This window comes from Anolis carolinensis, unplaced genomic scaffold, assembly GCF_035594765.1.
Source record: "Anolis carolinensis isolate JA03-04 unplaced genomic scaffold, rAnoCar3.1.pri scaffold_13, whole genome shotgun sequence".
NCBI lineage: Eukaryota > Metazoa > Chordata > Lepidosauria > Squamata > Dactyloidae > Anolis > Anolis carolinensis.
In genome coordinates this window covers 2,520,526-2,537,542 of record NW_026943824.1, presented here as the reverse complement: position 1 = coordinate 2,537,542, position 17,017 = coordinate 2,520,526, and the positions used below count along the sequence as shown (strand labels likewise).

At 40.2% G+C, this 17,017-nt stretch overlaps 1 protein-coding gene across 7 annotated transcripts in view; it reads left to right on the top strand.

Annotated features, from left to right (window-relative positions):
- Positions 1-17,017, top strand: part of sdk1 (sidekick cell adhesion molecule 1) — a 615,491-nt gene that overhangs the window by 163,683 nt on the left and 434,791 nt on the right. For all 7 annotated transcript variants that reach the window (XM_062964472.1, XM_062964469.1, XM_062964468.1 and 4 more), the window contains exon 5: positions 8,008-8,141. In XM_062964472.1, the coding sequence (XP_062820542.1) occupies positions 8,008-8,141 (134 nt within the window). The remainder of the gene's footprint in view (positions 1-8,007; positions 8,142-17,017) is intronic.

The window sequence follows — 17,017 nt, the reverse complement described above, 5'->3', positions numbered from 1 at the left end:
CATCACAAGATGAGTCAGAGGAGGTTCTTTTTCTTTTGTTCCCCCTTCTGTTCCCGCTTCTCTTTTTCCGTCTTCTTTTGCATTACAGGTGCAAGTCCAGTTGGAGAGGTTCAAATGATCAAGGGTCTGGAGAACAAGGCCTATGAGGAGCGGCTTAAAGAGCTGGCCATGTTTAGCTTGCAGAAGGGAAGGCTGAGGGGAGACATGATGAGGGTCATGTGTAAATATGTGAGGAGATGTTGCACCCCAAGGCAGCGTGAACACTGGAAACTAGACAGAAACCAATCTATATATATAAAAGAGTGATGGCATCACGGCGACCCACAAAACAACAAAACTACAGGCCCCCCAACCTCGAAATTTGACAACACAACCCATCATTCACGGCTCTAGGTTGATACAACAAAAAGAAAAGAAAAATAAAGTCCTAATTACAGGGAGAGGAATAATAGTTTTTATCCAATTGCTGCCAGTTAGAGGGCTAAGCTCCACCCACTTGGTCTCCTAGCAACCTACTCAGCCCAGGGGACAGGCACAGTTAGGCCTCACTTAGGCCTCTTCCACAGATTATCAGATTTTAACTGGATTATATGGCAGTGTAGACTCAAGGCCCTTCCACACAGCTATATAACCCATTTATAATCTTATATTATGTGCTTTGAACTGGATTATCTTGACTCCACACTGCCATATAATCCACTTCAGTGTGCATACTAAACATAAAGACAACCATACAACAGACATTGAATACCACTACTACCTCAACAATTTCTCACCAACACCACCAGACAACGCCACAGCAACGCGTCGCAGGGCACAGCTAGTAATCATATAATATCTTTATTAAAGCACATATAAATTCAGGAATGCATAAGCAGAATGGATGAGTGGGAAATAGTCCTTTGTGAAAAGGTATGAATAAGTCCAAAAAGATGAAGGGAAATGTCCAGTATTATTGTCCAAAGTCCAAAACTGAAACACGCTCAAACTGTTGGGAAGTTTGAGCGGGGGACAACAAGGAAGCAAGGCTGAATAACAAGGTCCCAACTCACTAAGAGATCGTGGATATCAAAGCAGGAACAAGACAAAGCGAAGATCAAACTTGATTCAGGAACAAGGCAAGGAAGTGAATTTACTCCGGTTTAAATTGGGAGTCGCGGCTTGGCTTGGCCGCCAGGAACAGGAGGCTTGGCTTGGTGAAATCAGGGAACTGGAGTCGGTGAAGTGTTCTCAGGAAAATGCTACGTTGACACCGCAAAAATGTTTGCAGTGCAAGATACTTTTATGGAACGAAGATCAGATCCCAACGAAGGGAGACCAAACTCCCCAAAATTTCCCAAGGGAATCTTCTTATCCACAATCCCCTCGAGATGCCAAGCGGTTACTCCTTCTAAGCCCTTGTTTTTCTGATCTCTGGTGATGCAGAAACTCCTTTCGGTTGAAGGGCACGTTCTCTGGGGAACTCTGGACATCTGGTTCAGCCACGGGAGTAACATCTCCCGTAACTCTCCCAATTAAGGAAGCATCTGAACTATCAACAGCCGGCAGCTGTAACTGAAAGGAGCTCGGATTGCTGGGCAAAAGGTCAGAATAAGCTTCATCCTGGTCAGAGTTCATTTCTGGATCAGGTTCAGAAGCCAAAGGTGGCTGGGGTATGACAGGGGAAGTCAAAGGGAGGAGGGAGCAAGCTTGTTTTCTGCTGCCCTGGAGACTAGGATGCAATGAAGCAATGGCTTCAAACGACAGGAAAGAAAGGAGATTCCAATGAATGTGAGGAAGAACTCCCTCACTGCGAGAGCTGTTCAGCAGTGGAACTCCCTGCCCTGGAGTGTGGTGGAGACTCCTTTTTTGGAGGCTTGTAAACAAAGGCTGGATGGCCATCTGTTGGGGGTGCTTTGAATGTGATTTTCCTGCTTCTTGGCAGAATAGGGTTGGACTGGATGACCCGTGAGGTCTCTTCCAACTCTATGATTCTATGATTCTATGAAAGCAGGTAAGAACTTATCTCCTTTGGGGCCAAGGACCTCATTTGTCCTAAATCCAGCACTGTGTCCAATGCAAATGGTTAAACATTTTTTTTAATTTTTTAATTTTTTATAGTGAAACATGATACATTGAAAGTGGTGGAACAATATATCAATAGAAAAGTGGGAAAGTATCAAGAGGAAAAAATAAACGTAGAAATGGAGGTAAAAAAAAAAAAGACCGAAGAAGAGGAAGAGGAAGAGGAAGAAGAAGAAGAAGAAGAAGAAGAAGAAGAAGAAGAAGAAAGGAGAGAGAAAAAAATCGGGTTATACTTCCCATCTTGGCTTCGGAGTTGTCTCTTTCATTAATTGTGTCTTTATGTATTCCGTTTAATCTACTTTATATAATAGACAGGTCTATCATAAAATCCATTCTTCTTTTTGTTAGGAATTTTATAAAGTTTGTCCATTCTGTTTTGTTTTTCCCTTCTCTTATTTTTTGTGTTAATTTGTCCATTTGTACTATTTTATTTATTTATTTATTTACAGCATTTATATTCCGCCCTTCTTTCTCACCCCGAAGGGGACTCAGGGCGGATCACATTACACATATAGGCAAACATCCAATGCCTTTTTAACATAGGACAAAGACAAACAACAAACATAGCTCCGAGCGGGCCTCGAACTTATGACCTCCTGGTCAGTGATTCATTGCTCTCCCGTCTGCGCCACAGCAGTATACTGGATACTATATCCAGTATTCTTATTATCCATTCTTCGAGGGTTGGGAATTAAACTTTTTTTGGAGAGCTGTTGTTCCAGACTGATAGGAGAAGGACAGGTGTGTACTTACGTCTTTCTCTTTTATATTTCCCTCCGTGCTTTACATGGTTCTGATAAAGAAGACTCAGTAGATTGTATTATTATTATATTGGACTGATGCTCCATTATTTCATTAATTCAGATCAAACCAGGTGTGCCATCTGTCAGGAAGCAAGTGTTAATCCCTGTATAGTGGCTATTGTTTTCTTTTAACTCTGATATCAAAGCCGGTCTTTTATCTTGCTTAATCCCTGTATAGTGGCCATTGTTTTCTTTTAACTCTGAGATCAAAGCCCGTCTTTCATCTCGGCTACCCCGAAAAGGGGAATAAAAATCCTGGGATCAAGCTTTTGTTTAGAAAACTAAGGTACTGGCATGAGTTAAGAGACATAACCGAAGATGGAACTTCCTTTTCCTCAAATTTTTTTTGATCTGTTTTCAGAAACAATATAATCACAGCTAAGGAGAAGTAGCAGAGTTTTTCAAAGTTTTTCAAAGCCACAATCCAGAGACGTGTTTAAGTACATCCTTGGGCAGGATGTCAGATTTCAATCACTAAATGAGAGACTCCTGCCCAACGCACACTCACACACATCGCAGGCTACCTATCCAAGTCCATTAGGTTTGTGGAATAAAAACTCTGTGAGACACACAAGATTAGTTTTGAAGTTCTTTGGATGGCATCTGGAATATGGAACAAAGTCACACATAGTTAAGCAACATTAGCAAGACGCAATGCCAAATTAAAGCGTAATGTTTGGCAATCGCATTGCTGAAATATAAGTTATTTAAAATATAAGCTATGGATCACAACAAAATAAAATACCAGTTTTGGAGACAAGAGACCCAGTATATCTTCTGTTGACTCTTAGAGCATTGTTAAGGTGATCATATAATGTAGAGATGGATGGCTTTTGAATGCTTTGAAGCATACCTTCATGGTAGAGCAAGGGGACATTTCTCAAAATATTATTATTATTATTATTATTATTATTATTATTATTATTATTATTATTATTATTATTATTATGACACAGCAAACAAGATAGACATGCTGGATCTATATCACAAAATCACAAGTTGAACACTTCCCAACACTGTGTGATGTATTTTTGGATGATGCGTGCAGATCCCAGTCGGGTGGCCTTTTGCAGTTGGCAGATTGTAATTTTGTCAATGTCTATTGTTTCCAAATGCCGGCTGAGCTCTTTTGGCACAGCACCCAGTGTGCCCATCACCACCGGGACCACCTGCACTGGTTTCTGCCAGAGTCTTTGAAGTTCAATCTTGAGGTCCTGAGAATGGCTGAGTTTTTCCTGTTGTTTTTCTTCAATGCGACTGTCACCTGGGATGGAAACATCAATGATCCAAACCTTTTTCTTCTCCAGAACTGTGATGTCTGGTGTGTTGTGTTCCAGAACTTTGTCAGTCTGGATTCGGGAGTCCCACAGTCTCTTTGCGTGCTCATTTTCCAATACTTTTGCAGGTTTGTGATCCCACCAGTTCTTTGCTGCTGGGAGGTGGTACTTGAGGCATAAGTTCCAATGAATCATTTGGGACACATAGTTGTGCCTCTGTTTGTAGTCAGTCTGTGCGATTTTCTTATAGCAGCTGAGGATATGATCAATGATTATTATTATTAATAATAATAATAATAATAATACTTTATTTATATACCGCCCTATCTCCTCAGGGGACTCACGGCGGTTTCCAACATAACAGAAAACCATACAACAACTAAACATAATACAATAATGCACATAGTGCACAAGACATACTTTTATGTAGAATTTGAAATGAATTTAAGATGATAAATCTCAATAGTTTGGGTGTGTGAATTTATGTGTGTAATGCATCACTTTTCATAACTTTCCTAAGTGAAGATCGTATTGTTCCAGCTTGACAGTCCCATTAAAATACCACTCTCAGAGGTTCTGTTATGGAGATCTAATATACATGTGGATGGACAGAAGTCTAATATGAGTATTATCTTAATCTGCTTGTATTGGAACTCTTAAACACTGTCCTCATATGTACTTATCTCAAAACAACAAGGTACTATTCAAAACGAGTAGACATTAAGACTTAATATTACACTTGCACATTGAAGCTTTGAATGCTTAATGTAATGAAGAGTGGCATTCAATCCAGCATAAATGCTCCCTATAGACTATTTATGTACGTTCTTGTAAATAAGATCTTTATCCTTAACTAACAACAAGGTACACATTTCTGTGCTTTTCCTTAAATTACCTTCGCATTGTATAGACTGCTCTGACATGCATGTGGCCTTGAGCATGGCTGCTCATCCGTGTGAGCAGCCATGCTTAGGATTGTGATGTAAAGAACTGCAACAACTTTGTAGAGGAATGGCCACAAATGGTTTGCTCTTTCTAATTAAATTAAATTGCATTCAAATTAAAGATTAAAGCAGGAAAAAGTAACCAAGTGAAGACCCTTCTTCAATTATCTCATGTTCTCTCTTTCATTTGCATGTCCTTTTCTCGTTACATCGTGGAAACCCATTTATTAGGGCTAATTATCGTGTCCTTAATGTGACTGATGTGCCGTGCTCAGAGCCTGTCAATGCAGGGCTCTTCTTTTAAGAATTCCAATCAACTCTCTCATTCACAGTCAGAGTTATTGGCTGCCATTTCTTTCAAGACATGGACACCTCGAAGTAATGTTGACTGCTTCTCTTACTTCTTCATGTTGGCAAAACTCACTTGCCTTTGGGCCGGGCTGTGGCGCAGGCTGGTAAACAGCTGCTGCAATAAATCACTCTGACCATGAGGTCATGAGTTGGAGGCCAGCCCGTGTCGGGGTGAGCACCCGTCAATTAAAAATAAAATATAGCCCCTGCTCGTTGCTGACCTAGCAACCCGAAAGATAGTTGCATCTATCAAGTAGGAAATAAGGTACCACTTAGAAAAGTTTAACTAATTTACAACGTTGGAATGAGGAAGTGCCGTCACAGCGGATGATGAAGCAGCTGCTCCCCCTTGTGGCCAGAATCGAACATCCCCTCAGGAGAAGGTTAAATTGCCTCTGCGTCTGTCTCTGTCTCTGTTCTATGTGTATATGGGCACTGAATGTTTGCCCTGTATGTATATAATGTGAACATCGAAGGTTAAATTGCCTCTGTGTCTGTCTCTGTCCTATGTGTATATGGGCATTGAATGTTTGCCCTATATGTATATAATGTGATCCGCCCTGAGTCCCCTTCGGGGTGAGAAAGAAGGGCGGAATATAAATACTGTAAATAAATAAATAAATAAATAAATAATAAAATTATTCTCCTTGTCCCGACCTATGTTGATCCAGGGGCTCAATCCAAAGAATACATTGATATACAGTTGGACTAAAACAAATAATAATAATAATAATAATAATAATAATAATAATAATAATAATAACTTTATTTTTATACCCCGCCCCATCTCCCCATTGGGGACTCGGAGCGGCTTACATGGGGACCAAGCCCGAAAACATACAACAATAAAATGATAAACAATTATACCAACAATAAAACATCAATATCAATAAAACCATCATAATATTTATTTATTTATTTATTTATTTCCAATATTTCTACCCCGCCCTTCTCCCCGAGGGGACTCAGGGCAGCTTACACAACTGGTAGGATCACTACCAGTACATCATAATACAATAAAATAAGAATAAAACAGTTAAAATAATTAAATAACATAATAAAATACAATATATAAAAATTTAAAACAATGCAACACCAAATATATATACCAATCATCCATCAGACCTTGTGCAAAAGCCTTAATCCGATCCATGTCAATGCTAACTGAGTTCATTCATTAATAATCAACATATAACATAAGATATTAAAAGCAGAAGAGTAAAACAAGGATCTGGGCCAAAGTGCAAAGTATATCAAATGGGAGAGAGCTTTTTTGTTTATAGCTGCAAAAACCAGAAAAACCAGCTGCAAAAACCAAAAAATCAGAGCTTTTTTGTTTATAGCTGCAAAATAGGCTTGACATCCTTATGGGCTTGGCATCAACCAACATGTCTATCGGTCAACAAGTCAATAGAGTTGTGCACGGAACCGTATCCCTCTGTTTCATCCATTCTTTTGTTACTTTCGTTACCTTTGGAAGGATATAATGGGAAAATCACTCCCGGTATGAAAATCATCTCAACATGAAATCAAGCGGGAGCCTGCTTTTCGGCATCACAATTTAATCCTTTTAAAGATTAAAAAAAGGCATTCCACAGATCTATAAACCCCACTTGCCTGGTTTCCAACAGACCTCACAACCCCTGAGGATGCCTGCCATAGATGTGGGAGAAACGTCAGGAGAGCCGTGGCCATACAGCCCGGAAAACTCACAGCCACACAAACACATGCTATCCAGAAGTTCAGTCGTGAAAAGATCTTTATGATCTTTATGTGAATGCCACAGTGTCAGGATCTCCAATCCTCGACATCTCTGCTCAGCTGACAAAGAACAGATGCCAGCCACACATGTGAGTTTTTCCCATGGAGTAAACAACAAAACCAGTGAACCAAATCACACCAAATTTGGCCACAAAAGATATAGTCATCCAATCTATGTCTTTCAATTAAAAAAACCTAAAAAAATAAAGTCTAAATTATAGAGGACGAGGAAGAGCAGTTCTCCCCCTGGCTGCCAGTCAGAAGGGTAGGCCACGCCCCCTTTAGGCCTTGCTCACTTCGTGTCCTAGCAACCCCCTCAGCCACAATGGCTGAAGGTTCACTTAGGCCTCTTCCACGCTGCCTAAAAATACAGATTATCTGATTTGAACTGGATTATATGACAGTGTAGATTCAGGGCCCTTCCACACAGCTATAGAACCCAAAATGCCTACGTCAACAGCACGTTTGTTAAAAGCATCTGGTTAATTAATGAATACGCTTATCTGATTATCATATCATAAAAAACCTGAGGTTTTGTCCATTTCTTTTCACCATTTACCTTTTCTTTATTTGTTATATTAAAATTATAAATGCAGTACATCTTTTGTTTAAAAAAAATCAGAAAATGTAGACATCTATCAATGGAAACTTGGCACTTTTTTCTAGCTTCCTGTCATTTTGCTGGGATTCTCCTGTGACTGCCAACTTGTTAAAACCTGCCAAAAGGACTATGCATATTTAACAACTTAATTCTTTTGGTCCTATTTTAACCAGACTTTTTTTTTCTTGCTTCCCTTCCCAAAACAGAGCCATCACGCTAGAGAACCAGCTGGTCATCCTTGCAACATTATCAGCAGACGCTGGGTGCTACTACGTCCAGGCGGTCAATGAAAGAAACGGAGAAAACAAGACGAGTCCGTTTATTTTTCTGAGTGTGACAAGTGAGTTACTGACGTTTCAACAAATGTTTTCTGAAATGGACATAAGTCTGCTCAATGCCAGAGAAAATGAGGGTTTTTTTATGCACAGAAAAGTAATGTTAGTGGTGCATCTTACCTGCTGTATTAGCTACAAAAAACTAAAAGGAATTTGGCTTACAAGTGGAGAGTGTGCATTAAGCAGACTGAGTCAAAGAGCTTTTAACAGGCCTTTCCATGAGATATGTTTTTTTTTTTTTATAAAATACATTTAGGTGCATTTTGAATGCAAATCCATTACTTCTTCCATCACTGTTTTAAGGTTTTTCCTTCATCTTATTTCATGCCTATCATGTCCCTGGTTACTGGTTGTTGAGGTTGGTTTGATACACTTTTACGATGTTTTTTTATACCCTGCTGTTTTTAATTGTTTTAATTAGATCGTTATATGTTATATAAAGTTTTTAACTGTGTTTTAGCTGGTAAATGTTGTCGTTTGCTCTGGGCTTGGTCCCGCCTGTAAGCCGTGCACGTGGATATACAAACTAGCTGTGCCCAGCCACGCGTTGCTGTGGCAAAGTGTAGTGGTAGGGGAAATAAAGTATTGAGGAATTGGTGGTTGTTAGTATATGTTATTTCCTAAAGCTTATGAAAAGCAAATACTGTGGCTTATCTGCCTTGGCATTTTGTGTGGAAGGGCCTTGAATCTACACTGTCATATAATCCAGTTCAAATCAGATAATCTGTATTTTTAGGCAGCGTGGAAGAGGCCTAAGTGAACCTTCATTCATTGTGGATGAGAAGGTTGCTAGGACACGAAGTGAGCAAGGCCTAAAGGGGGCGGGGCCTACCCTTCTGACTGGCAGCCAGGGGGAGAACGGCTCTTCCTCGTCCTCTGTAATTTGGACTTTATTTTTCTAGGGTTTTTTTTATTGAAAGACATAGATTGGATGACTATGTCTTTTGTGGCCACATTTGGTGTGATTTGGTTCAGTGGTTTTGTTGTTTACTCCATGGGAAAAACGCACATTACATTTTTATATATGTAGACTAGCTGTGCCCGGCCACGCGTTGCTGTGGCGAAGTATGGTGGTATGGGAAATCAGATAATCTGTATTTTATAGGTAGTGTGGAAGAGGCCTAAGTGAGGCCTAACTCTGCCTGTCCCCTGGGCTGAGTGGGTTGCTAGGAGACCAAGTGGGCGGAGCTTAGCCTTCTAACTGGCAGCAATTGGATAAAAACAATTATTCCTCTCCCTCTAATTAGGACTTTATTTTTCTTTTCTTTTTGTTGTATGAACGTAGAGGCATGAGTGAGGGGTTGTGCTGCCAAGTTTAGTGTTTCTGGGATGTGCAGTTTTGTTGTTTTGTCCTAGGCCGAAATTTCATTACCCTTTTATATATATCGATTGCAGAGGGACAATGGGGATTGTATTCTCCTCACACCTCGCCAACCATAGTTCTCCATACTGTTAGAGATGTCCAATGGGAGGTATCTCTTGATTAGCATTGAATAGCCTTGCAGCCTGGCTGCTTCCCGCCTGGGGGGATCCTTTGTTGCTGGACCACTCTAACAACCACCATGTCATACGGATTGCTGTGAGATGGCATTCCAAGGAACTTGTTGGAACCTCTGTATTATGTTATTCTATCTCTTTATGGTATTAAGACCTTACTACTACAATTATTGGAGAGAAATACTGGTGTTCTCTTCCTACTCTTTGTAGCCCACGTGGCTTGGGTTGCTGCCACAAGAAGTAACAGTGATGTTACTTTGAAGTTTGGTTAAAGAATTCCCCACGAAATACTGATGTATAGCAGAGACTTGGCTAGGCTCAGATGTACTTTGCTTAATAACTCAATCCCATTCACTTTAGCACAAAGCCACATAAGGCAACGACAGGCCTTGAATATCTTGCAACTTTTGCCACAAAGTCTTTATTTTACCATGCAGCATAAGGTCAATCACTCTTTCTCCCCAAGTTGCTTGAAAAGTCTTGAATAAAATGTGCCACCTAACCCCACTCCCATTTCTTTTCCTGGCAGCCCAAGAAAAACAGCCATACTTAGAATTTAATGACATTCATTTATAAAGCAGGCTTTAATGGTCTGTATTACATAACCACTAATGCACTGTGCAGCTCATTTTCTGATCTTAATTAACATTTGGGAATAGTCTGTCGGTGGCCATGTGAATAAAACATTTACAATGCAACACCGTTGGGGACAAAAATGGCATGGACGCATCGAGAAGAAAACAAAACGGAGATAATTTGCAAGGCGGGCTGCAGAGTTCGCGCAGGTGGTCCTTTCAGGAGATGCAATGATTAAAAGAATTAGTGGGGAAAACGAGATCTAAAAGTTTGGGGTTTTGTTTCTCAGCCAAGAAAAGGCTTAGGCTCTTGGGCACGGTTGCTTTGATGATACATTTGTGCCAGAAACGGCAGGTTTCGGACGAGGCGAACGCTTGCTTATTATGCTGTTAACACATTTGATAAAACGAGTGTCCTGAGTTTACAGAGGAAAAGGAATAGACTAAATTCAGGAGACATGAATGAATCAAAAAAAGGATTTTAATCAGACAGAAATGGTCCTGAAGGTATAGGCGAAAGATGATGGACCAGACATCAAAACCAGCAGTTTCAAAAGAGATTCAGCAAAGTAAACCTGCTTTAAAGCACTTAGACTGTATCTGGAAGACATAACCAGTTGCATGAAAAATGACAGGTTTCTCTCGCACGTTGAAGACAAAACCTATTATTTCTGGGCTCTGGCTTCAGAACATTGTGAACATCTATACAGTGGAGGAGATGAATATAATAAAGATAAAAGTTAAAATAAAAGAGATGCCATTCTTGATAGCATCATGGTTACTATGTGTTGTCAAAGGCTTTCATGGCCAGAATCACTGGGTTGCTGTGAGTTTTCCATGTTCCAGAAGCATTCTCTCCTGACGTTTCACCCACATCTATGGCAGGCATCTTCGGAGGTTGTGAGGTCTGTTGGAAACTAGGCAAGTGGGGTCTATCTATCTATCTATCTATCTACAGTAGAGTCTCACTTATCCAACACTTGCTTATCCAACATTCTGGATTATCCAACGCATTTTTGTAGTCAATGTTTTCAATACATCATGATATTTTGGTGCTAAATTCGTAAATACAGTAATTACTACATAGCATTACTGCATATTGAACTGCTTTTTCTGTCAAATTTGTTGTAAAACATGATGTTTTGGTGCTTAATTTGTAAAATCATAACCTAATTTGACATTTAATAGGCTTTTCCTTAATCCCTCCTTATTAGCCAACATATTTGCTTATCCAACGTTCTGCCGGCCCATTTACGTTGGATAAGCGAGACTCTACTGTATCTATCTAATCTATCTGTGGAATGATGTCCAGGGTGGAAGGAGGAACTCTTCTCTGTTTGAGGCAAGCGTGAATCACCTTGATTAGCACTACTTGATTAGCCTCAAATCCTGGCTGCTTCCTGCCTGTGTTAGCTGGCCCTGATTGTTTCCAGTCTGACTTTCATATGTTTTACAGACAAAACTAAAATGATGACTGCTCTGCTTGTTGTTTGGCTTCTGCCTTGATAATTTTATTATTCTGCCCCTGAGATCAAATACTTTTCCAGCAATATTATAAAGTGCTGTTGACAGAGAATTAAAACCAACAGAATACCTGGAACGAGGGTCAGTACAGTTAAGTACAACGGACTCCAACTATTTTTTTCTTGGAGAGTTTCATTAAATGATTAACTACTAATTTAGTAATTAGGCAAGTCGATGTATTTCATGTGCTCTTTTGCCTTGGAACAGACAGCCAGTTATTACAAATGGAATCTGGCCAGCGCAAAATGATATTCTTCCACTTAATTACAATATAGCGAAGTCAAGACTAATTTCATTCCCTTACTCCTTTACTCCTATCTCCAAGATAATACCTTCCCTCCTTTACTCTTGCAATGTTTGGGAGAAATATGTATCTTCATTAAATAATAATTGGCTTTATTACCTTTTGACTCTTGAAAAATGATGGCCGGTAAGATTTCTATCAAACGTGCATCCATCTTATTTAATGTTTTTCGAAGCTTGCATTGGTTTTTCAAAGAAAGACATCAATGTCTGCAAAACATCCTGTATTATTGGGGAGGCTCTTATGAAATGGGACCAAGAACATCTCATTTATTAAACACATCTGCTTAGGTGGCATTCACCTCTATATTTCATAAATGGGAGAGGGAAGCCAGCAGCGAGGAACTGAATCGAAGTTCCAAATGATGAATGTCGCCAAGGCTTTCCAAGCTGCCAAAAGAGAGCGTATTGATTCTCCCATTTTGCATAACTTGCCTTTTCAGTCATTCGCTCAGGCTCCGCTCTTTGCATCTTTTCATAAAATATTGGGAGAGAATCGGGGAGAAAGAGATGTAATATTGTCCCAAAACCAATTCTGAAGGTAGGACACATTACTTAAGAGAGAGATAACAGACTCTGGTCTCAAGGTAATTGTCTATCAATTCCAGAGCGATTTTAGTGACAATGTGTAATTTCCTCCAACTCATCTCACCACTGAAATGGAAAGAAGAAATGGATTCTTTATGAGCTTTGCCATCAGTGCTAACAGTTTGGGAAAGAGAGACTTCGCACTTCGGATGTATGATACAAACGAACTGGATACTTCTGACTCCTTGGAAGGATATATTGGATCTGTCTCCTTAAATACCTGGCATTTGCAAACTTGGGCCTCCGGGTGTTTTGGACTCCAACTCCCACCATTCCTAACAGCCTCAGGCCCTTTCCTTTTCCCCCTCAGCCGCTTAAGCTGATGGAAAGAGCTGTCAGAGTATTTGCAGCGCAGCAGTAGTTGGATGGAAGTAGTGGAGCGCAGAACAAAGAGACACTCAGAGACGTTGGTAAAACTATTTACAAAGTTTTACTGTATGCAGCAATAATCAACACAAGAAAGACTTGCAGACGACAGACAAACACAAGACTGCTCTGTTCTCCAACAGAACTTGACTCGAACTGTAGGCAGGCAGAACTCAACTGAACTGATGCAATCGTTTTGCACAAACACTTGTGCCTGGATACTCCCTAGTTCCAGCCACGCATCAAGGTAATCATAGCTTCTTGGCAATTAACTCTTTCCACAATTACGGTACAATCTGGATGATGCAATCAGTTGCAATACAAGCATGGCACAAATTTAAACACTATCAATACACAAATTCCACATTAACAGAATCCTTGGTTGGGAGGTGTTGGCTGGCCCTGATTGATTCATGTCTGGAATTCTTCTGTTTGCAGAGTGTTGTTCTTTATTTACTGTCCTGATTTTAGAGTTTTTCAATATCAGATTTGGTCCATTTTCATGGTTTCCTCCGTTCTGTTGAAATTATCCACATGCTTAAGCGGCTGAGGGGGAAAAGGAAAGGGCCTGAGGCTGTTAGGAATGGTGGGAGTTGGAGTCCAAAACACCTGGAAGGAGAGCCAAAGTTGGCCCATGACTGTTCTACATAAGGGATGGCAGTGGGGCATCTCGAAAGAGAACAGTGTAAGTACTGTATATACTTGAGTATAAGCCTAGTTTTTCAGCCCTTTTTTAGGGCTGAAAAAGCTCCCCTCAGCTTATACTCGAGTGCGGGTCCTGGCCGGCTTCTATTCAGGCTGGCTTATGCTTGAGTATGTAGGTATTCAGAGTTGGACAGTCTTATCTTATTAAAGTGTTATTATTATTATCTTAAATTACAGTTTCATATAAATATTCAAAAACATTTAACCTACTGATGCGTCAAATAATGCAATTTTATTAATAGCTATTTTTATTTTTGAATTTGACCCGTAGCTGCTGCATTTCTCACCCTCATCTTATAAAAAAGGTAAAAGTTTCCCCCGACGTTAAGTCCAGTCATGTCTGACTCTGGGGGTTGGTGCTCATCTCCATTTCTAAGCCGAAGAGCCGGCGTTGTCCATAGACACCTCCAAGGTCATGTGGCTACTGGCATGACTGCATGGAGTGCCGTTATTTTCCCACCAGAGCAGTACCTATTGATCTACTCACATTGGCATGTTTTCGAACTGCTAGGTTGGCAGGAGCCTCGTCTTATACTCGAGTCAATAAGTCTTCCCAGTTTTTGTGGTAAAATTAGGTGCCTCAGCTTATATTCGGGTCGGCTTATACTCGAGTATATACGGTAAATAGAAATCTGACCAAGAGCACTGCAGCTATTGTGGTATTTTTGTTATATGTCTCTGGTCTCTTCCAGACAGGCCAAAATCCCGGGAAGAACCGGGATATAAAATCCCGATTCCTCCCGGGATTTAAAATTCCGATTCCAAATTCTAGGATTTTGGTGGGGAGGGTGGCTAGATGTTCTCCTGTGTTGCTCAGATATCAACCTGGGAAGGCACCTAGCAAACCCCCAGCCCCCCATTTCCATTCAAAACATATTGGCCAGGCCTTCAGACACCTGGCCTTCAAGGTCTTATCTCAGATTCTCTGGTTAGGTAGAACTAACAGCTTCAGTGCCAGCATCATAACACAGCACAGCATATTCTAGATGCGTACGGATTAAGTGTATTAAAGTTTTAATGTGATGAGGTCCTACAATGAAGTTAATGCTTCGATACCAAAAAATGGTATGGGGGAGGGAATTGGATTGCTTGACTGTGACTGTGCTATATATCACATTGGTTCGTGCGACAAATGTAATGGGAATCCAATGCAGCCCCAAACCCAAGAGCCTTGTGAGTTTCGTCATGTTTAAACCCATCTTCAAAAATGTCATTTTGCTCCCTTCCTTTGGTAACCTTTCACTTTTATTCTGTCCAAGAAAAAAAATCTGCCCTGTTGTATTCTGTCTGGGCCTATCATAAAAGAGACAAATGTCCCTTATATGCTTTAGCAATCGTTCAGTATTCTGTTTTCATCCATATCTAATTTCAAGTAGCTGCACAAATGTTTAGGGACCGAGTTAGATCTGTACAACGAGCACTATACAAAATGACTCTTGCTCCTATGATATTTCATGCTCTTTTTAAGCAAAAGCTTCAGGAAAGGAAAGAAAGGACAACGCCATTCTTTGGTCTTCTATTTGAAGAAGTGATATAATATACAGTAGAGTCTCACTTATCCAACATAAATGGGCCAGCAGAACGTTGGATAAGCGAATATCTTGGATATTACGGAGGGATTAAGGAAATGCCTATTAAACATCAAATTAGGTTATGATTTTACAAATTAAGCACCAAAACATCATGTTATACAACAAATTTGACAGAAAAGGTAGTTCAATATGCAGTAATGCTATGTAGTAATTACTGTATTTACAAATTTAGCACCAAAATATCACAATGCATTGAAAATATTGACTATAAAAATGCGTTGGATAATCCAGAACGTTGGATAAGTGAGTGTTGGATAAGACTCTACTGTATTTGCAGAAAATAAATCTTGTATCTTCTATATATATAAAAGGGTAATGAAATTTCGGCCTAGGACAAAACAACAAAACTACACATCCTAGAAACACTAAACTTGGCAGCACAACCCCTCACTCATGCCTCTACGTTCATACAACAAAAAGGAAAGAATAAGTTTTTATCCAATTGCTGCCAATTAGAAGGCTAAGTTCCGCCCACTTGGTTTCCTAGCAACCCACTCAGCCCAGGGGACAGGCAGAGTTAGGCCTCACTTAGGCCTCTTCCACAGATTATCTGATTTTAACTGGATTATATGGCAGTGTAGACTCAAGGCCCTTCCACACAGCTATATAACCCATTTATAATGGACTTAATGTAACGTAAAACCTTTACCCTTTAGCTTAACTACCACCAATTCCTCAATACTTTATTTCCCATATCACCAGACTTTGCCACAGCAACGCGTGGCCGGGCACAGCTAGTAATATATAATATGCAATTACTGTTTCCTATTATTAAATCAAAATTCACTACACAAAGTATTTTGCAAACTTTGCTGTTTAGAAACAATATTGGTAAACGCTCTGCACCATTCATATTCCGTTTGGACATCCATATCTATATTTGTTTGCGCTGAATTTTCGAAGCCAGTCGGGATTCCATCCCAAGCACTTTATTTAGACCTGGCACATGCAATTAATCTTTCTTTATCTCTAATCATTTTGCTGTTACTTTCATTGGAGCGATTTGTTTCCTATCTCTGCTGCTGCGCCGGAGTTGATACGTGGCGATAAGAGCGTCTTAGAGGACACAAAGAAGGAAAATAGAAAATTGAATTTGCCTAGCAATCATGATACAAACGGTGACATACATCAATTATGTATGCCATCCAGGCCTATGTACTCTTGAACAAACTCGACTGATTTGCTGGGAGGCTTGCGTCACAACAGTGCTTGATTTCGAAAAGAAAACCCAGAAGCCTGAAATGTTTTTTTATGTCCCGAGCATCGGAAGAATGACACACTCATGTTCGGAGAGAGTTCACAAATAAAAATGAACCCAGATTTTCGAGGGAATGGAGAGATCATCTAGTTGTGGCAGAAAGCCTCTCAGGAACCATGAGAAGTTACCCTCCAAATGAGAAGTTACCCAACAAATGCTACGGTCAGCGAAGGACAAGAGGGATCCTCTCTCTTCTGCAGGAGTCTACCGGATACCATGCAGCTGTGGACAAGTCTACATAGGGACCACCAAACGCAGCGATGCCCAAACAAGAGTCAAAGAACATGAAAGGCACTGCAGACTAATTCAACCAGAGAAATCAGCCATAGCAGAGCATTTGATGAACCAGCCTGGACACAGAATACTATTTGAGAACACAAAAATGCTGGACCATTCTAACAACTATCATGTCAGACGACACAGAGAAGCCATTGAAATCCACAAGCATGTGGACAACTTCAACAGAAAGGAAG